The following is a 25,670-nucleotide window of genomic DNA, read 5'->3' on the forward strand; positions in this document are numbered from 1 at the left end:
GATTAGAATCATCAATGCAAACATTTTCTTTTCTACATTGCCTAACAAAATATGTCTCCTTCTCAAGATATATTGCATCAAAGTTTAAGTACTTTGGCCCCTTAAAATCCCTAATTACGTCATAAATGGGTGTGAAAATGATTTTACCTGATAAATATTGCTACAATCAACAACTTTGCTTCTATCTTGCATTACAACATTTTGATCGTTTTTAAGTTATTGGTAATAGAGTTTACGAGTGTCTTGGCCCCTAATTTAAGGGGCCAGCCCCTTTTTCTTGGTTTTGTTGGAAAGAACGTTTAATTATCTACTACTTTTGTTATATATGTCTTAACAAAATACCAACTGATAAAAAGAAACAGATGAAAACGTATGAAAATTTTGAATGAAAATTCGTACTAAATTTTCGAGCCCAGGCGAGCTCCAAGAAATGGCGCCACTGGCGTAAAACAACATAATAGTGCACAACTTCAAACTATAAACTACCTATCCTGAAAATTTCAAAGTCATATCTCTGATAGTTTCTGAGATCAGCTCTGCACAAAATAGGTCGTGAAAATGTGCAAAATGGCCGATAAATCGGTACCGGAAGTGACGACAGAAAAAATCTCAAAAATGTATGAAGTTTACATCAAGTCCCATCTTCTGTGAAAAAATGATTGAAATCGGTCGAATAGTTTTCGAGAAATCGCGTGCACAAAATTTGTGGAAAAAAATAATAATAAGAAGAAATCGTACGAAAACTATAAGGTCTTCCGTTGGAAACGGAAGACCTTAACTAGATACGATCTCGTTACGAGTAACGAGTAGGTCTTCCTTGTGATTTCTGTTTTTAATCATACCATGAATAATCGATATAATTTTAGAATTACCCCCCCCCCCCACACACACACACTTTCAGATAATGTATACAAATCCTTAATTACGTAATAAATGGGTGTTGCAATGAGTTTTCCAGATAGATATTGCTACAATTAACAACTTTGCTTTTATAATGCATTACGAAATCTTAATCGTTTTTATGTAATTTGTAATAGACTTTACGAGTTTCTTGCCCCCCCCCCCCCCAAAAAAAAGGGGCCAGCCGCTTTTTCTTGATTTCTTTGAAAAGGTCTTAAGAATACAAACATTTTTTGTTCTTACACTCATCTTATATTGTTGTTCATTTTTGAGATACAAATGTTTGAATATTTTAGGGGTCAGCCCTGTAGATCCCTAATGGGGACATACATTGGTGTTTTGATAAGTGGAATCGCTTTAAATTATTAATGCAAACATTTTCTCCTCTATGATGTCTAACAAAATATGTCTCCATCTCTAGATATATTGCGTCAAAGTTTAAGTACTTTGGCCCCTAAAATTCCCTAATTACGTCATAAATGGGTGTGAAAATGATTTTACCTGATAAATATTGCTACGATCAACAACTTTGCTTCTATAATGCATTACAAAATCTTTATCATTTTTAGGTTTTTTGTAATAGAGTTTACGAGTGTCTTGGCCCCTAATTTAAGGGGCCAGCCCCTTTTTCTTGATTTTGTTGGAAAGAACGTTAAATATCTACTACTTTTGTAATATATGTCTTAACAAAATATCAACTGATAAAAAGATACAAATCAAAACAGATGAAAATTTTGAATGAAAATTTGTACTCAATTTTCGAGCCCAGGCGAGCTTCAAGAAATGGCGCCACTGGCGTAAAACAACATAATAGTGCACAACTTCAAACTATAGACTAACTATATCCTGAAAATTTCATAGTCATATCTCTGATAGTTTCTCAGATCAGCTCTGCACAAAATAGGTCGTGAAAATGTGCAAAATGGCCGATAAATCGGTACCGGAAGTGACAACAGGAAAAATCTCAAAAACGTATGAAGTTTACATCAAGTCCCATCTTCTGTGAAATAATAATTGAAATCGGTCGAATAGTTTTCGAGAAATCGCGTGCACAAAATTTGTGGAAAAAAATAATAATAATAACTAGATACGACCTCGTTACGAGTAACGAGTAGGTCTTCCGTCCGATTTTTTTTTTTTAGATAAAATGATACCATGAGATATCGATACAATTTCAAAATTACCCCCCCCCCCCCCAAAAAAAAAAAAAAAAAATTGAAGATAAAGAATAAAAACCCTAATTACGTCATACATGGGCCTGACGTTAACTCTTTTAAACCGATAATGTAGAGATCAACAACTTAGATTTTTATAATGCATCACAAAATATTTATCGTTTTCAAGTTATTCGTAATAGAATTTACGAGTCTCTTGGTCCCTAATTAAAGGGGCCAGTCCCTTTTTCTTGATTTTATTGGATAGAACTTTTGATTCTCTACTACTTTTGTTCTATATGTCTTGTCAAAATATCAACTGATAAAAAGATACTGATCAAAACATATGGAAATTTTGATTCGAAATCTGTACCCCATTTTTGTGCCTAAGCGAGCTCCAAGGAATAGCGCCACTGGTGCAAAACAACTAAATAGTGCACAACTTCAAACCATGCTCTACCTATCCTGAAAATTTCAAAGTCATATCTCTTATAGTTTCTGAGATCAACTCTGCACAAAATTGGTCGTAAAAAATTACAAAATCGACCGTAAATCCGGACCGGAAGTGACGACGACAAAAAATTCAAAAACATATAAAATTCAGATAATTTCCCATCATCTGTGAAAAAATTGTTCAGATCGGTTGAGTAGTTTTCGAGAAATCGCGTGCACAAAATTTGGAAAAAAAAATAATAATAAACAGTACGAAAATTCAAAAACATATAAAATTCAGATAATTTCCCATCATCTGTGAAAAAATTGTTCAGATCGGTTGAGTAGTTTTTGAGAAATCGCGTGCACAAAATTTGGAAAAAAAAAATAATAAACAGTACGAAAACAATAAGGTCTTCCGTTGGAAACGGAAGACCTTAATAAGGTAAAATATTGAAATCACGCGTTCTTCGTTTTCTCGCACAGTTTAAAAGTGAAGCTTTCCATATTTCATCTATATAATGATTAACGTTATGCGCAGACCTAGAAAGGGTCTTGGGAATAAAACTGCCAAAAATTAAGGGTTTTAGAGGGGGCTAACCCCCCCCCCCCCCAAAAAAAAAAAAAAAAAAAAAAATTAAAAAATTTAAAAAAAAATGGTAACTTTTATACTATTCATCTGATTTTTAAAATCTTTTCGGTTTAGTGTACAGAGGAGAGAATACAATTTAAAAAAATGTGGTCCGGGGGTTACTTTTTGACACCTTTTAGGAGTTTAAGGCGACTAAAAATGACTATTGAATCTTCAGCTGCCGTGTATGGCTTGATCTGTAGGGGAAAAATTTGAAACTCCCGATCCTTTCACTCAATTTTAAATAAAAACTCATGTAAATGTACATCGGACCTCATTCTTATTGTCGGCCAAATCTTAAGCAGAATGAACAATTGATAATTAAAATCCTGAAATCAAACAGCACGTATTGATTGTACGGGGAATCAAAATGTACACAGTGCACGGGATGTAAGCAAACGTATAACTATTCAGATGCATGTATATTTTTTGTATTTTGTTAAATCAGAAAAGATATGCATTATTTCTGAATGTTGAAACTGTGAAAATTACAGTCATCGATTTTATACTGAATAAATTTACATGTTACGTGTTTCGTCATTTCTTCATTTATCAAGCATAATTATATCAATCCCATTTAATTCAAACAGTAGATTATCCTTGTAAACGACGTGAAAAAAACTTTTAAAGCAGAAATACATGTGCAGAATGCATAACTAATTGTTTATCGACATCCTTGCGTTGGTGTAAACTGAACCCGCGATTTCTACTTTCGGTTTGCTTTCCGATCGCAGCTTTTGAAACTGACATGTTCCCCACTGTTCAATCAATTACTAACATTATTTAGACCTGACCTTTCTATTTATGTCCTTACCGTGGCATTAACACACTCTCACGTCCATGAATTAAGTGGTTTTGATTGCACTCTCTGCATGGTCAATGAAATTCGTACCCGCGAACCCAAAGGTGCGTTCCAATCCCACCTCAGACAACATTATTCAACTTATTGTCTACCACTCTTAAACGCCATGCACATAACGATTTTTGTAGAAGATTGTGCAGGATTTGGTATCACTAGATACGACCTCGTTACGAGTAACGAGTAGGTCTTCCGTCCGATTTTTTTTTTAGATAAAATGATACCATGAGATATCGATACAATTTCAAAATTACCCCCCCCCCCCCAAAAAAAAAAATAAAAAAAATTTGAAGATAAAGAATAAAAACCCTAATTACGTCATACATGGGCCTGACGATGACTCTTTTAAACCGATAATGTAGAGATCAACAACTTAGATTTTTATAATGCATAACAAAATATTTATCGTTTTCAAGTTATTCGTAATAGAATTTACGAGTCTCTTGGTCCCTAATTAAAGGGGCCAGCCCCTTTTTCTTGATTTTATTGGATAGAACTTTTGATTCTCTACTACTTTTGTTCTATATGTCTTGTCAAAATATCAACTGATAAAAAGATACTGATCAAAACATATGGAAATTTTGATTCGAAATCTGTACCCCATTTTTGTGCCTAAGCGAGCTCCAAGGAATAGCGCCACTGGTGCAAAACAACTAAATAGTGCACAACTTCAAACCATGCTCTACCTATCCTGAAAATTTCAAAGTCATATCTCTTATAGTTTCTGAGATCAACTCTGCACAAAATTGGTCGTAAAAAATTACAAAATCGACCGTAAATCCGGACCGGAAGTGACGACGACAAAAAATTCAAAAACATATAAAATTCAGATAATTTCCCATCATCTGTGAAAAAATTGTTCAGATCGGTTGAGTAGTTTTCGAGAAATCGCGTGCACAAAATTTGGAAAAAAAAATAATAATAAACAGTACGAAAACAATAAGGTCTTCCGTTGGAAACGGAAGACCTTAATAAGGTAAAATATTGAAATCACGCGTTCTTCGTTTTCTCGCACAGTTTAAAAGTGAAGCTTTCCATATTTCATCTATATAATGATTAACGTTATGCGCAGACCTAGAAAGGGTCTTGGGAATAAAACTGCCAAAAATTAAGGGTTTTAGAGGGGGCTAACCCCCCCCCCCCCCCAAAAAAAAAAAAAAAAAAAAAAATTAAAATTTTTTTTAAAAAATTGTAACTTTTATACTATTCATCTGATTTTTAAAATCTTTTCGGTTTAGTGTACAGAGGAGAGAATACAATTTAAAAAAATGTGGTCCGGGGGTTACTTTTTGACACCTTTTAGGAGTTTAAGGCGACTAAAAATGACTATTGAATCTTCAGCTGCCGTGTATGGCTTGATCTGTAGGGGAAAAATTTGAAACTCCCGATCCTTTCACTCAATTTTAAATAAAAACTCATGTAAATGTACATCGGACCTCATTCTTATTGTCGGCCAAATCTTAAGCAGAATGAACAATTGATAATTAAAATCCTGAAATCAAACAGCACGTATTGATTGTACGGGGAATCAAAATGTACACAGTGCACGGGATGTAAGCAAACGTATAACTATTCAGATGCAGTATATTTTTTGTATTTTGTTAAATCAGAAAAGATATGCATTATTTCTGAATGTTGAAACTGTGAAAATTACAGTCATCGATTTTATACTGAATAAATTTACATGTTACGTGTTTCGTCATTTCTTCATTTATCAAGCATAATTATATCAATCCCATTTAATTCAAACAGTAGATTATCCTTGTAAACGACGTGAAAAAAACTTTTAAAGCAGAAATACATGTGCAGAATGCATAACTAATTGTTTATCGACATCCTTGCGTTGGTGTAAACTGAACCCGCGATTTCTACTTTCGGTTTGCTTTCCGATCGCAGCTTTTGAAACTGACATGTTCCCCACTGTTCAATCAATTACTAACATTATTTAGACCTGACCTTTCTATTTATGTCCTTACCGTGGCATTAACACACTCTCACGTCCATGAATTAAGTGGTTTTGATTGCACTCTCTGCATGGTCAATGAAATTCGTACCCGCGAACCCAAAGGTGCGTTCCAATCCCACCTCAGACAACATTATTCAACTTATTGTCTACCACTCTTAAACGCCATGCACATAACGATTTTTGTAGAAGATTGTGCAGGATTTGGTATCACTAGATACGACCTCGTTACGAGTAACGAGTAGGTCTTCCGTCCGATTTTTTTTTTTTAGATAAAATGATACCATGAGATATCGATACAATTTCAAAATTACCCCCCCCCCCCCAAAAAAAAAAAAAATAAAAAAAATTTGAAGATAAAGAATAAAAACCCTATTTACGTCATACATGGGCCTGACGATGACTCTTTTAAACCGATAATGTAGAGATCAACAACTTAGATTTTTATAATGCATAACAAAATATTTATCGTTTTCAAGTTATTCGTAATAGAATTTACGAGTCTCTTGGTCCCTAATTAAAGGGGCCAGCCCCTTTTTCTTGATTTTATTGGATAGAACTTTTGATTCTCTACTACTTTTGTTCTATATGTCTTGTCAAAATATCAACTGATAAAAAGATACTGATCAAAACATATGGAAATTTTGATTCGAAATCTGTACCCCATTTTTGTGCCTAAGCGAGCTCCAAGGAATAGCGCCACTGGTGCAAAACAACTAAATAGTGCACAACTTCAAACCATGCTCTACCTATCCTGAAAATTTCAAAGTAATATCTCTTATAGTTTCTGAGATCAACTCTGCACAAAATTGGTCGTAAAAAATTACAAAATCGACCGTAAATCCGGACCGGAAGTGACGACGACAAAAAATTCAAAAACATATAAAATTCAGATAATTTCCCATCATCTGTGAAAAAATTGTTCAGATCGGTTGAGTAGTTTTCGAGAAATCGCGTGCACAAAATTTGGGAAAAAAAATAATAATAAACAGTACGAAAACAATAAGGTCTTCCGTTGGAAACGGAAGACCTTAATAAGGTAAAATATTGAAATCACGCGTTCTTCGTTTTCTCGCACAGTTTAAAAGTGAAGCTTTCCATATTTCATCTATATAATGATTAACGTTATGCGCAGACCTAGAAAGGGTCTTGGGAATAAAACTGCCAAAAATTAAGGGTTTTAGAGGGGGCTAACCCCCCCCCCCCCCAAAAAAAAAAAAAAAAAAAATTTAATTTTTTTTTAAAAAATTGTAACTTTTATACTATTCATCTGATTTTTAAAATGTTTTCGGTTTAGTGTACAGAGGAGAGAATACAATTTAAAAAAATGTGGTCCGGGGGTTACTTTTTGACACCTTTTAGGAGTTTAAGGCGACTAAAAATGACTATTGAATCTTCAGCTGCCGTGTATGGCTTGATCTGTAGGGGAAAAATTTGAAACTCCCGATCCTTTCACTCAATTTTAAATAAAAACTCATGTAAATGTACATCGGACCTCATTCTTATTGTCGGCCAAATCTTAAGCAGAATGAACAATTGATAATTAAAATCCTGAAATCAAACAGCACGTATTGATTGTACGGGGAATCAAAATGTACACAGTGCACGGGATGTAAGCAAACGTATAACTATTCAGATGCATGTATATTTTTTGTATTTTGTTAAATCAGAAAAGATATGCATTATTTCTGAATGTTGAAACTGTGAAAATTACAGTCATCGATTTTATACTGAATAAATTTACATGTTACGTGTTTCGTCATTTCTTCATTTATCAAGCATAATTATATCAATCCCATTTAATTCAAACAGTAGATTATCCTTGTAAACGACGTGAAAAAAACTTTTAAAGCAGAAATACATGTGCAGAATGCATAACTAATTGTTTATCGACATCCTTGCGTTGGTGTAAACTGAACCCGCGATTTCTACTTTCGGTTTGCTTTCCGATCGCAGCTTTTGAAACTGACATGTTCCCCACTGTTCAATCAATTACTAACATTATTTAGACCTGACCTTTCTATTTATGTCCTTACCGTGGCATTAACACACTCTCACGTCCATGAATTAAGTGGTTTTGATTGCACTCTCTGCATGGTCAATGAAATTCGTACCCGCGAACCCAAAGGTGCGTTCCAATCCCACCTCAGACAACATTATTCAACTTATTGTCTACCACTCTTAAACGCCATGCACATAACGATTTTTGTAGAAGATTGTGCAGGATTTGGTATCACTAGATACGACCTCGTTACGAGTAACGAGTAGGTCTTCCGTCCGATTTTTTTTTTAGATAAAATGATACCATGAGATATCGATACAATTTCAAAATTACCCCCCCCCCCCAAAAAAAAATAAAAAAAAAAATTGAAGATAAAGAATAAAAACCCTAATTACGTCATACATGGGCCTGACGATGACTCTTTTAAACCGATAATGTAGAGATCAACAACTTAGATTTTTATAATGCATAACAAAATATTTATCGTTTTCAAGTTATTCGTAATAGAATTTACGAGTCTCTTGGTCCCTAATTAAAGGGGCCAGCCCCTTTTTCTTGATTTTATTGGATAGAACTTTTGATTCTCTACTACTTTTGTTCTATATGTCTTGTCAAAATATCAACTGATAAAAAGATACTGATCAAAACATATGGAAATTTTGATTCGAAATCTGACCCCATTTTTGTGCCTAAGCGAGCTCCAAGGAATAGCGCCACTGGTGCAAAACAACTAAATAGTGCACAACTTCAAACCATGCTCTACCTATCCTGAAAATTTCAAAGTAATATCTCTTATAGTTTCTGAGATCAACTCTGCACAAAATTGGTCGTAAAAAATTACAAAATCGACCGTAAATCCGGACCGGAAGTGACGACGACAAAAAATTCAAAAACATATAAAATTCAGATAATTTCCCATCATCTGTGAAAAAATTGTTCAGATCGGTTGAGTAGTTTTCGAGAAATCGCGTGCACAAAATTTGGAAAAAAAAAATAATAATAAACAGTACGAAAACAATAAGGTCTTCCGTTGGAAACGGAAGACCTTAACTAGATCCGACCTCGTTACGAGTAACGAGTAGATCTTCCGTCCGATTTTTTTTATATTTTAAATGATACCACGAATTATCGATACAATTTCAAAATTAACACCCCCTCCCCAAATTTATTACGCCAAACATGGGCCTGACGATGACCTTTTCAAACAGATAATGTAGCGTTTAACAACTTTGATTCTTTAATGCATTACAAAATATTTATCGTTTTCAAGTTTTTATTAATAGACTTTACGAGTCTTTTGGTCCCTAATTAAAGGGGCCAGGCCCTTTTTCTTGATTTTATTGGAAAGAACTTTTGATTTTCTACCACTTTTGTTATATATTATTTAACAAAATATCAACTGATAAAAAGATACAGATCAAAACGTATGAAAATTTTGAATGAAAATTCATACCCAATTTTCGTGCCTAGGCGAGCTCAAAGAAATGGCGCTACTGGCGTAAAACAATACAATAGTGCACAACTTAAAACTATAGACTACCTATCCTGAAATTTTCGTATTCCTATCTCTTATAGTTTCTGAGATCAGCTCTGCACAAAATAGGTCGTAGAAAAATAGAAAATCCGCCGTAACTCGGTACCGGAAGTGAAAATTTAAAAATTTAAAAAAACGTCTAGAATTATGACCTCTGGCAATCATCTGTGAAAAAATGGTCAAAATCGGCCGAATAGTTTCTGAGAAATCTCGTGCACAAAATTTGTGGAAAAAAATAATAAGAAGAAACAGTACGAAAACAATAAGGTCTTCCGTTGGAAACGGAAGACCTTAATAACTAGATCTCGTTACGAGTAACGAGTAGGTCTTCCGTCCGATTTTGTTTTCATATGATACGATGAAATATCGATATTCTCTGCCAAATCTGCGATCTTGGTGAATCTAGGTTTTTTGTCTCGAGACCGAAAACGGACGAACAAAAGAGGTTTATGAAAATAAAAGCTAGGTTTTTTTTTATACATTTGTTTAGTGTACACTACTGTTAATCATGGAAGATGAAACACCAAAGATAATCAGTTAAACTTGTGAAAAAAAATGAATTGTTTGAACTCTTCTGGTGAGTACTGGAAGTGACGGTTGACAAAAGAAAACCCGTTAAATATATCTTCAATCGATTGCTTATCATTTATAAACTTTGTGTCTCAATCACTTACAGTGACTAAAATCTCGCTGGTATCAATTTTGTAAAAAGGCTTGGTACCAAAGATATTTGAAATCTTGATTGTTTCAAGTTATTTGTAATATAGTTTACGAGTGTCTTGGTCCCTCATTTAAGGGGCCAGCCCCTTTTTCTTGAGTTCAATCGAAAGGTCTCAAGAATACTAACATTTTTTGTTCTTACACCCATCTAAAATTGTTGTTCATTTTTGAGATACAAAATGATTGAATATTTTAGGGGCCAGCCCTCTAGATCCTTAATGAGGACAGACTTTAGAGTTTTGATTAGTGGCATCGATTAGAATCATCAATGCAAACATTTTCTTTTCTACATTGCCTAACAAAATATGTCTCCTTCTCTAGATATATTGCATCAAAGTTTAAGTACTTTGGCCCCTTAAAATCCCTAATTACGTCATAAATGGGTGTGCAAATGATTTTACCTGATAAATATTGCTACAATCAACAACTTTGCTTCTATATTGTATTACAAAATTTTGATCGTTTTTAAGTTATTTGTAATAGAGTTTACGAGTGTCTTGGCCCCTAATTTAAGGAGTCAGCCCCTTTTTTTTATTTTGTTGGAAAGAACGTTTAATTATCTACTACTTTTGTTATATATGTCTTAACAAAATATCAACTGATAAAAAGATACAGATGAAAACGTATGAAAATTTTGAATGAAAATCCGTACTCAATTTTCGAGCCCAGGCGAGCTCCAAGAAATGGCGCCACTGGCGTAAAACAACATAATAGTGCACAACTTCAAACTATGGACTACCTATCCTGAAAATTTCATAGTCATATCTCCGATAGTTTCTGAGATCAGCTCTGCACAAAATAGGTCGTGAAAATGGACAAAATGGCCGATATATCGGTACCGGAAGTGCCGACAGGAAAAATCTCAAAAACGTATTAAGTTTACATCAAGTCTCATCTTCTGTGAAAAAATGGTCAAAATCGGTCGAATAGTTTTCGAGAAATCTCGTGCACAAAATTTGTGGAAAAAAAAAAATAATAATAATAACTAGATACGATCTCGTTACGAGTAACGAGTAGGTCTTCCTTGCGATTTTTGTTGTAAACCATACCATGAATAATCGATATTATTTCAGAATTATCCCCCCCCCCCACACTTTCAGATAATGTATACAAATCCCTTATTACGTAATAAATGGCTGTGGCAATGAGTTTTCCAGATGAATATTGCTACAATCAACAACTTTGCTACTATAATGCATTACAAAATCTTAATCGTTTTTATGTAATTTGTAATAGACTTTACGAGTCTCTTCCCCCCCCCCCCCCCCCAAAAAAAAGGGGCAAGTCCCTTTTTCTCAATATCTTTGAAATGGTCATAAGAATACTAACAATTTTTGTTCTTACACCCATCCAAAATTGTTGATCATTTTTGAGATACAAATGTTTGAATATTTTAGGGGTCAGCCCTCTAGATCCTTAATGGGGACAGATATTCGTGTTTTGATAATAGGAATCGATTTAAATCATAAATTCAAATACTTTCTCTTCTATGATGTCTAACAAAATATGTCTACTTCTCTAGTTATATTGCGTCAAAGTTTAAGTACTTTGGCCCTTAAAAATCCCTAATTACGTAAAAAATGGGCGTGGCAATAATTTTTTCTAATAGATATTGGTACGATCAACAACTTTGCTTCTATAATGCATTACAAAATTTTTATCGTTTTTAAGTTATTTGTAATAGAGTTAATGACTGCCTTGGCCCCTAATTTAAGGGGCCAGCCCCTTTTTCTTGATTTCTTTGAAAAGGTCTTAAGAATACTAACATTTTTTGTTCTTACACCCATTCAAAATTGTTGATCATATTTGAGATACAAATGTTTGAATATTTTAGGGGCCAGCCCTCTAGATCCTTAATGGGGACGGAAATTCGTGTTTTGATAAGTGGAATCGATTTAAATCATAAATTCAAACATTTTCTCTTCTATGATGTCTAACAAAATATTTCTACTTTTTTAGTTACATTGCGTCAAAATCTAAGTACTCTGGCCCCTAAAAATCCCTAATTACGTAATAAATGGGCGTGGCAATAATTTTTTCTAATAGATATTGGTACGATCAACAACTTTGCTTCTATAATGCATTACAAAATTTTTATCGTTTTTAAGTTATTTGTAATAGAGTTTAAGAGTGCCTTGGCCCCTAATTTTTGGGGCCAGCCCCTTTTTCTTGATTTCGTTGGAAAGAACTTATGATTATCTACCACTTTTGTTATATATGTGTTTACAAAATATCAACTGATAAAAAGATATAGTTCAAAACGTATGAAAATTTTGGATAAAAATTCGTACCCAATTTTCGTGCCTAGGCGAGCTCCAAGAAATGGCGCCACTGGCGTAAAACAAAATAATAGTGCACAACTTCAGACTTTAGACTATCTATCCTGAAAATTTCATAGTCATATCTCTGATACTTTCTGAGATCAGCTCTGCACAAAATAGGTCCTAAAAAAACTACAAAATGGCCGATAAATCGATACCGGAAGTGACGACAACAAAAATTTCAAAAACATATAAAATTCAGATCATGACTCATAATCTGTGAAAAAATTGCTGAAATCGGCTGAATAGTTTTCGAGAAATCGCGTGCACAAAATTTGGAAAAAATAATAATAAGAAACAGTACGAAAACTATAAGGTCTTCCGTTGGAAACGGAAGACCTTAATAAGAAATCGTACGAAAACTATAAGGTCTTCCGTTGGAAACGGAAGACCTTAATAATAATAAGAAATCGTACAAAAACTATAAGGTCTTCCGTTGGAAACGGAAGACCTTAAAAATGAAATAACTTGTCTGTAAAATCAGATAAGATCATTTACATTTGATTATCAATTTCGTGTTCGTTTTTTTTAAATATAAGTATTCCTAGGCTTTTAATATTAAAATTACTTCAACTCAATCAACGGATGTCATACCCCGTTTCTTCAAAGAAGAGGTTATAACAATTATATGCTATTTTGAAAGTTTCAGCACCAGATCCTATTGTATATTTTCGGAGTTTCAGTAAACTACATTTTGCGATGTGATACTTTTAATCAACGAAATTTTTTTGATTATCCAAGAAGAACGATACCATGCAGGGATGTAAAATTTTATTTCATTTTTTTGCCTGTATCATATACATCAACAAGAGTGTTTTTAACCACGCTTACGATAGCTTCTCCATCGATCTTGACCTTTTCCTCGGTCACGCCCTTTCTCTCGGCCACGCCCCTTTCCTCGACCACGGCCCTTTCCTTGACCACGGTACTTTCTTTGGCCACGCCCACTGCCACCGCGTCCATATTTTCTTCCACGGCCCCGCCCAACACTTTTGCCTCTGTACTTTCTAAGTCCTCGTGACCCGTTTCTCCCTTTCCCCCTCCCAAATGAGTATTTACCCCTTGCTAGTCCCCTGGATCTTTTTTCCCCTCTGAATCGTTGAAATCTCTTTGTTTTGCCGAATCGATAATTGCCCCTAGCTCTACCTCTGTAGATTCGTCGTCCCCTGTTTCTTCTTTTACCCAGACCATATTTCCAGTTTCCTTTGTTACCCCCTCTTACTTGCTTTTTGTAGGGAATTGCTAGTTTTTTAGGAAGGCTGACATGTTTGTCCTGTGCCTGTTAAATTGAAAAGAAGATGTTACCACAAATATATAGATGACATTCATATATAACTGACATGAATACTTTGGTAGCAAGGGACAGTTTCGAATAAAGTACCCGTCAATATTTTTGTAAAATTGAGAATTGCTGTACTTGAAGGCTTATGAGTGTTGCTAAAATTCATGAAATGATTTTTAATGATTATCATTAGTTAGAGGGGTGTCTCTTGTTGAAATTGATTTGCAATATGTAGGCCCCTTATGTTAGGTACATGAGAATCAGAAGTAAAATGCGAAACCTGCGGCTATGACTGTTGTGCTGACTTTACACAGTGAAATTGCAAGTTACAGACGGGATTAAAATAACACGAAAAGTAGGTGGATGGGACATTGTAAACTATACACCGGTAAGTTTCTGACATGTGATAGTGCAACATGCACGCGGTACGGAAGGTCAACCCTCTGCAGGGAATTAGCTGGGGGAGGTCTAAAAAGCTGAAAAATCATGAAAAATTAGCAAAATATGAAAGGGTCAAAATCTCATAAAAACCAGTATGTAGAGAATTTTACAGGTTTTGACTAGTAATTTTCTTCAGAAATTGGTGATTGGCCTTATAAAGTGTGAATTAAAGGTATTTGTGCTGAATGGGAACTGAGGAAATTCTAGTTACAGAGTTCCGAAGACATGCATCCCTTGGCTACAATGAACCGTATCAAAAAAACTGTCCCCTGCCACCTTCAAGACTACATGGTATTTTCATATTTCTCCTTTAAGTGTAATTTTGAGTGGATTTTGTACCATAAGTAATACATTTTGTGAAAATGGATGATTTTCTTTGCTATAGATGTCATTACATGATTTATTAGCTAAAATATTCAAGGGGGGTAACTCCCTCTTAAATGTGTAGAATGACCACCACTAGAGTAAATTGGCTAAGAGAGTAGGTATTTCCTATCCTGATGACAATTAATAGGCTTAAGTTAATTACTGAGATAAGAATAAATACTTTAAAACAGTTTTTATCAATTAAATCATTAAATTTATGAATTTGCAGCCATTTTGCTGTCTGATTTTATGAAATAACATTAAGCCCCCTGACGTATATCACCCAATATTTTTTAAACAGCATATATTTATTTCAAATGAACTTTACATGTAGACAAATCCAGTTATCAAAGTATACAATATGTCAAAAACTCAAGTTTTTGCTCCTTCCTATCAAAAAATGGTATTTTAGATGTATTTACAGAATTGAAAAAGCCACCTCCTCTTTCCAGTGGACTCCATTACCATTACATGTAGGATATGTAAATGTACATTTGACCTTGAAATAACATCTGCTATGATAATTACTCTTGAAATGAACAAAAAAACAACATATTTTTACCCTTTTATTGTATAAATGCATCAAAAATGTAGAAAAACATGAAAAATTTGAACATTTTTCATGGAATTCTCATCCGTCCCCAGGTACCCGGGTGTGTTTGAATTTCATTTTAATTAAAAGCACACATCACACTTGTAGGTCTTACTAATTTAGCAAAGTTTAAAGGAGACTAGAAACCAGAATATATAAGATATCCACTAAATATGATTATAGGTTTAGTTTTTCATGAAAACAAGAAATCACATGTAGGGCGACATGACTTTTTGTGAATAAAAATGCTACAAATCATCAATTTACCAAAAAAAGATCAATTTTAAATATCAGTGATGGTTGTTTTCAAATATGTGTAAGAAATGACTCAAGGAAACTGCCACAAGTTTCATAATATTAGGTTAAAGTGTTCAAACTAATACTTCTTGTGAAAATCAAAAGATAGGGGGAGGGTATACATGTAAGGGTATTTCTAAGTGATGTGATGCTTTTATCATGATAATATCAAGCAGATGTATGTAGTATTGAATAAGGTTTCTTATTTAAGGAGGTTGAACAACAGTTGACCTCTAAAAGATTAGGTAAAGATGCTTTATTTATGGAGAGCCCTGTGAATCTGTGTTAAATAGAGGAAAGTGGAAATGGTGGGTTCACTTAAATAGCCATATATTTCTTAAACCTCAATGGAATTGGCAAAATGTGGTGTACTTTTTTTCAGAATAGCATAAGCTTTTTAAATTTAAGACAAGATGACTTTTCAGAGAATGTTAGTGTATGTTAAAGGTAGCAAGGGACAGTTTCGAATAAAGTACCCGTCAATATTTTTGTAAAATTGAGAATTGCTGTACTTGAAGGCTTATGAGTGTTGCTAAAATTCATGAAATGATTTTTAATGATTATCATTAGTTAGAGGGGTGTCTCTTGTTGAAATTGATATGCAATATGTAGGCCCCTTATGTTAGGTACATGAGAATCAGAAGTAAAATGCGAAACCTGCGGCTATGACTGTTGTGCTGACTTTACACAGTGAAATTGCATGTTACAGACGGGAGTTAAAATAACACGAAAAGTAGGTGGATGGGACATTGTAAACTATACACCGGTTAGTTTCTGACATGTGATAGTGCAACATGCACGCGGTACGGAAGGTCAACCCTCTGCAGGGAATTAGCTGGGGGAGGTCTAAAAAGCTGAAAAATCATGAAAAATTAGCAAAATATGAAAGGGTCAAAATCTCATAAAAACCAGTATGTAGAGAATTTTACAGGTTTTGACTAGTAATTTTCTTCAGAAATTGGTGATTGGTCTTATAAAGTGTGAATTAAAGGTATTTGTGCTGAATGGGAACTGAGGAAATTCTAGTTACAGAGTTCCGAAGACATGCATCCCTTGGCTACAATGAACCGTATCAAAAAAACTGTCCCCTGCCACCTTTACTTAAGTGTTTTGAATCGCACATGAAATAATTATTTTGTTATACTTTCATGTTAAATACTGAAATCTGATTGGTTAAGAAGCAGTTTATAATCCGTTCTTTTACTCTCAGCGTTAGCAACACACTTAACGTTACAAATTGTTACATGCGCGAAAATAATGCGCATACGGTTCACCGTATAATTCAGGTCATTCCTATAATTAAAACATTTAGTATAATAAAATAAATAGTTGAGATTGACACCCCTCGAAAACCATTGTCAACCTCCGCTTCGCGTCGGTTGACAATGGTCTTCTTGGGGTGTCAATTTCAACTATTACCCTCCCAAACAGGCACTATTTATATAATATAATATGTCCAGTCTCATGATTGATATGAGATGTCAAACAAAAGACGTACCTTTTTGATAACTGTAGAAAAGAAACAAATAAAAGAATCAATATAATATCAAAGAATACGTTAGTGATCAAACAAAAACAATCAACTCAACTACATGTATTACTGTGCTTTTAAAACAACATAAAACAACTTTTAATGTTCACCTTTGAAAAGGTCTTAATGAATCATTAAATATACCGCTATGCAGGACCACTATTTTCCCCACACTTCATGTCAATTATTTCTTTTCCAAAAAATATAAAATCTAAACTAACATGTTTAAAAAAAAATAGTTATCATGAATATTAAAATAAATAAAGGTCTTACATTAGTTTGATGATGACAATACACACACAGTTGAAAGTTATTTGAATTATTACCAGCAGTTTGACTTAATCTATTATCAGCGTACGGTCTTGAGCCTGATATCCCTAAATTGAAATGAAACCTCATTATTTTACCTGCTGCTTCTGTGTCTGTGGAAAACAACACAACAGCACATAGTGCTACAAAGGCCGATAGCACAAGAAGGCGAGCAATCTCCCTGTTACCCATGACAAAAGTGTGGTTTGTGGATAGTGGTTAGTTTTCCTCCTTTTATAGTCTCAAGAGTAAAGCTATTTATCAAACGTATCAATCAGACTCATTTGTAACAATATGAACACCTATTTGTATATCAGAGGTTCAATAAGGGTTAATGGCTGTTAATTTTTTAGTTTTATCATGTAAGTAATATTTTTACAGGAAAAAGTTACAGTTAAAAAATTTTAGAGTTAAAAGGAAAGGTAAAAAACCTCTAAATATTGAAATATTGACCATTATTTAAATCAGTTTGATTTCAAATCTTGAAACTGATTTATCATTCCCCTTTAAAGGCCTTAATAATATGTATCCCATATATTTTTGCTATTCCAAAAACAGCTCAACTATGTAAAATGCTTGTAGAAAGTATACATTTTATGTTTGTCTAATACCTCCAAAGGAAAAAAAAAATCGTTTGTTAATATTAACATAACTTATCCTTACATTTTCTCTGTTAAATAAGGTGTATCAATATCAAATCACATACCTTTGAAGAACTAACTTTACTTGATATAATTTATGTATTGAATCAGCAAGAAAGTCATTGTACAAACTATGTATTTGTCATATGATTTGATAAAGGTTAATTGTGTACTTGAACACCATCTTACACAGGAAACAAAGAATAGCACGTGTTTACCTTACAATGTATAAATATATTGAGAAATCATGTAAGTTTGTGGGGGCCAATTATTGTGGATTGTTGATTTTTTTTGTTTGTTCTGTCCCGGCTTCCGTAGTTTGGGGAACTCTTCTGTTTCCGGTTTATATATGTCAACCGCATGGTTGCGGTCTGCAACGTTTTGATTTTGTTTACCATTATTGTTAGATACCCACTGCTGACCACAGTGTAAGTTCATTGTCTGTGTTATTTTTGTGTAATTGTGTAGCAGAAGCATTTCATCTATTTCTTGATAGCTGTTTACAGTCTAAATGATGAATTATCGTGTCAAAGTTTTAGTCATGATTATTCGTAAGGTCTACACTATCATTGATATATTTCAACCTGAGTTAATTTAAAACATCTTTATTGTATATCTGAGTTCTAAAGAAAGTATTTGATTGCTATTTCATTTACAATTGTACTATATCTATATTGCTATATGTAAGTAAACTCTCGCGCCAAAATTTATTCTATGGAAACCCGTTACTGTCACTAATGATTATTCATTCGGCTATGTACATGTAAACAACACTGTTAATTCAGTTACTTATTTTGTTTATTTCATTTGTTACAGCTTTTTACCATCATACCAATAATAAAGAATGGAAACTTTATATTGTGTGGTTAACTGGCTGCAACCTGAGGCAGCACAGTAAAAAGACTTATCCAGCAAAGTCAGGCACCTGCACCGTCACGTCACTAGGACACAGACATCGCAACAGCCTTCTACATTAACTACAACAATATGTCAACAGAGGACATGGACACGGAAACAGAACATGAACGAGAAACTGAAGAACCCAGAATCAGACAGTTGACCGAGAAGGCCTCCGATGTTTACAGGGACAGGGTCAAGCATTGTACAGTTGAATTGTCAATTCTTTGGGATCGTGTGGATCATGTTATCCAGTGTATAGACAAAAACAAAGATGATCTTGACACTCTCCAAGAAGTGGAAAAGAAGCTAACCCATAATATTGAGAACTTCGACAAATACACAGACAGTTTTAGGGAATACCTCACAAGAACCAGAACCCAAGACAGCCTCAGCGAATTACATAGGCTTGATTTTCTTAAAAAAGGATATGATTTACTCGTAGAAAATGCTAAACGAAGACTAAAGACATACATAGGAAAGCAGAGCAGAAAAGAGGAAAAATCAGAATCTTCCTACCGTTCAGGAACCACCTCGACCAGTCAATCATCTATCATTGCTAGAAAGTCCGCTAAAGCTGAAGCAGCAAAAGTCAGTCTACAATTCGCTAAAGAGGCAGCAGAGTTGAAGAAAAAACAGGCCTTGATTGAGCAGCAATATGCATTAGAGACCGCCTCAGCTAAAGCACGTGCAGAGCGACAGAAGATTGAGACTCAGGCCAATCTGGAATTACTGAGAAAAGAGCAAGAAGCAGCAGAGGCCGAAGCAGAAGTCAACATGCTGAGATCGTTTGATGGAGATGAACAGAGATCATTGCCATCCTTACCAGAAAGTGACTCTCATACAAGGACTAAGAATTACGTAAGAAATCTGATTGATGTCCCTCAGCATGACCCTATTCCACCCTCAATCCCACCAGCTAGCATTCATCCTGAAGTCAGACAACGAGAAGAACTTCCAGCCAACGTCATGTCGTCTCTGGATCCAAATGCTCTACCTTACAGACCAGCCAACACTCACAGTCTCTCATCAGATTTTACAAAGTTTCTCCTTAAGAAGGATCTTCTTCTTACTCGTCTAACAAGTTTTAATGACAAACCCGAGACCTACGCATCTTGGAAAAATAGTTTTAAGAACATAATGGAGGAGCTAGGTGTTACACCAGTGGAGGAGATTGACCTACTTGTGAAGTGGCTTGGGAAGGACTCACAGAAATGTGCACAATCCTTGAAAACTTCTACATCAAGTGATCCTAAAAGAGGACTTCACCGCATCTGGGACAGACTCGATGAGAGGTATGGAGCTCCTGAAATGGTTGAGGCAGCCTTAAAGTGCAAAATCGACAATTTTGCAAAAATCACATCCAAGAACTTTAAGACTTTGTATGACTTGTCAGATGTATTGAGTGAAATAGAGGCAGTGAAAGAAGAAACTAAGTACAGCTCTCTTCTAGGGTATTATGATTCCTCATCCGGTGTAACCCTTATTGTTCGAAAACTTCCATTCAACCTCCAGGAAAAGTGGACAAATGTGGCTGTGAAGTACATTGAGGAGCATAGCGTACCATACCCACCATTTTCCATATTCGTTGATTTCATCAGGAAACTTAGCAGGACAAAGAACAATCCTAGTTTTATCTATGAACCACAAACCAGTGAGCATGTCCGTAGGAATTTTTCCTCTAACAGACAACATGAGAAAACTGGAATCTCGGCATTGAAGACCCAGTTCGTTGGGACGTCACTTGAGAAACCATCATCGGACCCCACAACCAAATGTCCTCTACACAACTCAAATCATGCTCTCAACAAGTGCAAGGCCTTCCGTTTCAAGTCTCTTGAAGCACGGAAAAGATTCTTGAAAGAAAATAGAATTTGCTTTCGCTGTTGCGCATCTACATCACACATCAGCCGTGATTGTAAAGTGCCCATTAAGTGTGAGGAGTGTGGAAACGACAGGCATCCGACCGCCCTTCACCTAGATTTCAGACCATCAGAAGGGATACCATGCTCTATCCGGTCTTCAGAGAGAGATCCCTTAGTTAAGAACTCTAGTCCTATGACTCCGTCATCTTCGCATGGTGGGGAGGAAAGTCTAACGACAGAATCTCATAAACCAGCCGCAAAGACACTATGTACCCAAATCCAAAAAGAAACCTTTAATGGAAAATCATGTTCAAAGACACTACTAGCTCATGTATATAGGAAAGAAAACCCAGAGGACCGACTGACATTGTATGCTATCATTGACGATCAAAGCAACAAATCATTAGTTAGCCCAGCATTCTTCCAGCACTTTTCTGATGTTGATGGGTACACTGCATACACCCTATCTTCTTGCATGGGTCGTATAGATGCCTATGGTAGGAGAGCAACCGGTTTTGTCATAGAGTCGTTGGATGGAACTTGCACCCTGGACCTTCCCGCATTGATTGAATGTGACCAAGTACCTGATTCTAAAGATGAGATACCAACATCTGATGTTGCCTATCATTACCCACATCTGACCGAAATTGCTCATCATTTCCCTCCAATCGATGATAGAGCTCAAGTGTCCTTACTGATAGGAAGAGACTTACCTGAAGCACACCATGTGCAAGCCCAGATCACAGGACAAAAAGGAACTCCGTTCGCACAAAAGCTTGCACTAGGCTGGACTCTCATAGGCGAAACATGTATTGGTAAATTCCACAAACCTGACGTTCATACATACAAGACTTCGATTTTAGGAAACGGCCGAGCTACAATGTTAAAACCTTGTGATAGCGATTTTGAAGTGAAAGAGAAGTATGACCATTTTATCACCACTCTAGACACCTTTCAAGATTCTGACAATCTAGGATGCACTGTATTCCAAAAATCTCCGGATGATGAAAAACCAGGACTGTCTTGTGAAGACCGAGAATTTCTAAGATTAATGGATAGAGAATTCACGAAGGATTTTGAGGGGTATTGGACAGCACCCTTACCTTTCCGTTCTGACAGACCAAAACTCCCAGACAACAAAGTACAGGCTTTGAAAAGAGCCAAAAGCTTGCATATTAGCATGCAGAAGGATCCTTTGAAGAGGGAACACATGTTCACCTTCATGCAAGGTATTCTAGAGAATGGACATGCAGAGGTCGCTCCCCCTATTCATGGAGATAAAGAACGATGGTACCTCCCGATATTTGGGGTCTACCACCCCAAGAAACCGAACCAGATAAGAGGAGTATTTGACTCATCCGCTAAACACTGTGGCGTATCCCTTAATGATGTCTTACTCTCTGGTCCGGATTTGCTCAACAGCCTACTCGGTGTGTTGATGCGCTTTAGGCGTGAACCAATAGCCATTATGACTGATGTACGGCAGATGTTTTACTGTTTCCGAGTGAAGGATGAACACAAGGACTACTTACATTTTCTTTGGTACCACAGGAATGACCCGAACGGAGAGCTTGTCGATTATAGAATGCGTGTTCACGTTTTTGGGAACAGTCCCTCTCCAGCTGTGGCCTCATATGGACTGAAGAAGATAGCATATCTCAGTGAACAGACCTTTGGAGAGGATGTTGCAAATTTCCTACAGCGAGATTTCTATGTAGACGATGGTTTAACCTCTCTACCCTCCGAGGCTCAAGCTATTGACCTCCTTAAGAGAACACGCTCAGCTCTACATGAGGAAGGGAGGCTCCACCTTCACAAGATTGCTTCTAATTCCCGCGAAGTGATGAAGGCCTTTGGCACTGAAGACTTGGCCAAAGAACTCAAGGAACTGGATATGGGTGAGGGTACCCTACCAGTTCAAAGAAGTTTAGGAATCAGCTGGAACCTAGACACCGACTCATTCTTGTTCTACCCATCACCTGAGTTGAAACCAGCCACCAGACGAGGAGTACTTTCCACCGTTAATAGCGTCTTCGATCCTCTTGGATTTGTAGCACCAATTACTGTCCAGGGTAAGCTGTTCCTTAGATCACTCATCCATAGCTCCATTGACTGGGACGCCCCACTGACAGATGAACAAATCACCTGGTGGAATGAATGGAGGCAGTCCCTGGGCTTGCTTACTGAGCTGAAGATACCTAGGGTCTATACAAACATGTCATTCGGAAGCTGCGACTCAAAAGAGGTCCATGTATATTGCGATGCATCTGAACATGCTATAGCAGCTGTGGGCTACCTATTGGCTAAAAGAAAAGACCAGGAAGAGCTCGGATTCATACTCGGAAAAGCTAAAGTTGCTCCCTCGCACGGCCACACAATTCCCCGCCTCGAACTCTGTGCAGCCGTCCTGTCAACAGAAATTGCACAATACATATCTGAACAGTTAGATATCGATCTTAGCAAGTTTTGGTTCTATTCAGACAGCAGGGTAGTCCTGGGCTACATTTCTAACCAATCACGAAGGTTCTTCACATATGTGAGCAACAGAGTTGCACGTATACGACATATCACCTCGCCGGACCAGTGGAAGTATGTATCTACGAACAATAACCCTGCAGATGTGGCTACACGTGCGATTCATGTGTCAGACTTGGCAGATAGCATGTGGCTAAAGGGACCCCCCTACATCCCGACCTGTGGTGATTCATCAGAGGAGAACCTTTATGAATTGCAAGATCCTGACTCTGACAAGGAGATAAGACCACTTGTTACATGTCTGAAGACCAGCCATGTACCGTCAAATGTATCACTGGGCTCACACAGATTTTCAGAGTTCCTGGATTGGAAGAAACTCGTTGAGTCTATTGCGAGACTAAGGCATGTGGCACAGAGTTTCATCGGTCAAGGACCTTGTAAAGGATGGCATTCCTGTAAACTCACAAAATCAGTTTCATCTTACAAAGAGGCAGAGAAAATTGTCATCAAAGTTGTACAAAGAGAATCTTATCAAGAAGAAATCAACAGTATACAAGAGAGAAACATTGTTTCCATGAACAGCTCACTGAGAAAATTAGACCCCTATATGGACTTTGAAGGCATACTTAAGAGTTGGTGGTAGGTTAAATAGAGGAGAACTACATCAAGATGACAAGAACCCTATTATCATCCCCTCACGACACCACGTAGCCAAACTCATTGTTGAATTCTATCACAGGAAGTCAAGACACCAGGGCAGACACATTACTGGTGGTGCAGTGCGCTCCGCAGGATTCTGGATTGTTGGTAGCAAGCGACTCATCTCTTCAATTCTGTACAATTGCGTAACGTGCCGAAAACTACGTAGGGATGTGGAGCAACAGAAAATGGCTGATCTGCCCATAGACCGCACTCAACCAGGTCCCCCATTCACATGTGTGGGCCTTGATGCCTTTGGACCTTGGAACATAGTGACCAGACGCACTCGTGGAGGAGTTACGAATTGCAAGAGATGGGCCATACTATTTACCTGTTTGACCACTAGAGGTGTGCACATAGAGGTTGTTGAAGAGATGAGTGCCTCTTCTTTCATCAATGCCTACAGAAGGTTTGTCGCACTTCGAGGTCCTGTGAAGCAGATAAGATCAGACCGGGGCACAAACTTTGTTGGTTCAACAAATGACCTCAACATCAATACTATCAACGTTGAAGATGGACTGGTGAAATCTGTTTTGTATGAGAATGGCACTACCTGGATTTTCAACCCCCCTCACTCCTCGCACATGGGTGGGGTTTGGGAGCGGTTGATAGGTGTCGCCCGACGTATCCTTGATTCTATGTTGTTGGAGAATTCTATGATCAAGGGACATTTAACTCATGAAGTACTGGTGACATTTCTTGCTGAGGTTACGGCAATCATTAACTCGCGCCCACTAGCAACATTGTCAACGGATCCTGACGACCCATACCCACTTAGTCCGTCGCTCTTAATCACTCAGAAACCTGACGTCTTAGTATCACAACTTGATATCGTTTTTGACCCTAAAGACATGTACCGTTCGCAATGGAGAAGAGTGAGACACCTTGCGGATGTCTTCTGGAGCAAGTGGAAAGCGCAGTACCTTCAGTCTCTTCAAGAACGTAGGAAGTGGCAAAAGGACACAAGGAATATTTCCGTTGATGACATTGTGTTAATGGTTGACAAACAGGCACCGCGCATTCAGTGGCCTATGGGTAAAGTTGTGAAAACCTTTCCAAGTGTGGACGGCAAAGTGCGAAAAGCAGAGATTCGCATTTCCAGGGATGGCAAGATATCTTCGTTTATTCGTCCAGTTTCAGAGTTGGTATTGTTAATTGAAAACAGTGAAGGGTGATATCTGGTGATATCAGGTGGGGAGTGTTCTGTCCCGGCTTCCGTAGTTTGGGGAACTCTTCTGTTTCCGGTTTATATATGTCAACCGCATGGTTGCGGTCTGCAACGTTTTGATTTTGTTTACCATTATTGTTAGATACCCACTGCTGACCACAGTGTAAGTTCATTGTCTGTGTTATTTTTGTGTAATTGTGTAGCAGAAGCATTTCATCTATTTCTTGATAGCTGTTTACAGTCTAAATGATGAATTATCGTGTCAAAGTTTTAGTCATGATTATTCGTAAGGTCTACACTATCATTGATATATTTCAACCTGAGTTAATTTAAAACATCTTTATTGTATATCTGAGTTCTAAAGAAAGTATTTGATTGCTATTTCATTTACAATTGTACTATATCTATATTGCTATATGTAAGTAAACTCTCGCGCCAAAATTTATTCTATGGAAACCCGTTACTGTCACTAATGATTATTCATTCGGCTATGTACATGTAAACAACACTGTTAATTCAGTTACTTATTTTGTTTATTTCATTTGTTACAGCTTTTTACCATCATACCAATAATAAAGAATGGAAACTTTA

The 25,670-nt window shown here is 36.3% G+C and overlaps 3 protein-coding genes across 3 annotated transcripts; 2 read left to right on the top strand and 1 right to left on the bottom strand.

The window, feature by feature from the left end:
- Nucleotides 1–13,278: 13,278 nt before the first annotated feature.
- LOC105338288 (uncharacterized) lies at nt 13,279–17,577 on the bottom strand. Its single transcript, XM_034464480.2, has 3 exons — nt 17,433–17,577; nt 16,993–17,003; nt 13,279–13,795 (listed from the first exon to the last, which is right to left on the bottom strand). The coding sequence occupies exons 1-3, from the start codon at nt 17,524–17,526 to the stop codon at nt 13,334–13,336; spliced, it is 567 nt and encodes a 188-aa protein (XP_034320371.1). The 5' UTR covers nt 17,527–17,577; the 3' UTR covers nt 13,279–13,333.
- A 701-nt stretch (nt 17,578–18,278) lies between these two features.
- On the top strand, nt 18,279–23,855 carry LOC105336974 (uncharacterized). Its single transcript, XM_034448279.2, has 2 exons — nt 18,279–18,403; nt 18,792–23,855. The coding sequence occupies exon 2, from the start codon at nt 18,963–18,965 to the stop codon at nt 23,853–23,855; it is 4,893 nt and encodes a 1,630-aa protein (XP_034304170.2). The 5' UTR covers nt 18,279–18,403; nt 18,792–18,962.
- Nucleotides 23,856–24,099: 244 nt separating this feature from the next.
- Nucleotides 24,100–25,086, top strand: LOC136275626 (uncharacterized). Its single transcript, XM_066085237.1, has one exon. It carries the CDS (start codon nt 24,100–24,102, stop codon nt 25,084–25,086), a length of 987 nt encoding a protein of 328 aa, XP_065941309.1.
- Nucleotides 25,087–25,670: the final 584 nt, after the last annotated feature.

Source organism: Magallana gigas, chromosome 1 (genome assembly GCF_963853765.1).
Source record: "Magallana gigas chromosome 1, xbMagGiga1.1, whole genome shotgun sequence".
Lineage (NCBI taxonomy): Eukaryota > Metazoa > Mollusca > Bivalvia > Ostreida > Ostreidae > Magallana > Magallana gigas.

What these genes read in the sequence shown, in the direction of transcription:
- LOC105338288 (XM_034464480.2), bottom strand. Translation starts at nt 17,526, where the DNA reads ATGGGTAACAGGGAGATTGCTCGCCTTCTTGTGCTATCGGCCTTTGTA.
- LOC105336974 (XM_034448279.2), top strand. Translation starts at nt 18,963, where the DNA reads ATGTCAACAGAGGACATGGACACGGAAACAGAACATGAACGAGAAACT.
- LOC136275626 (XM_066085237.1), top strand. Translation starts at nt 24,100, where the DNA reads ATGGCTGATCTGCCCATAGACCGCACTCAACCAGGTCCCCCATTCACA.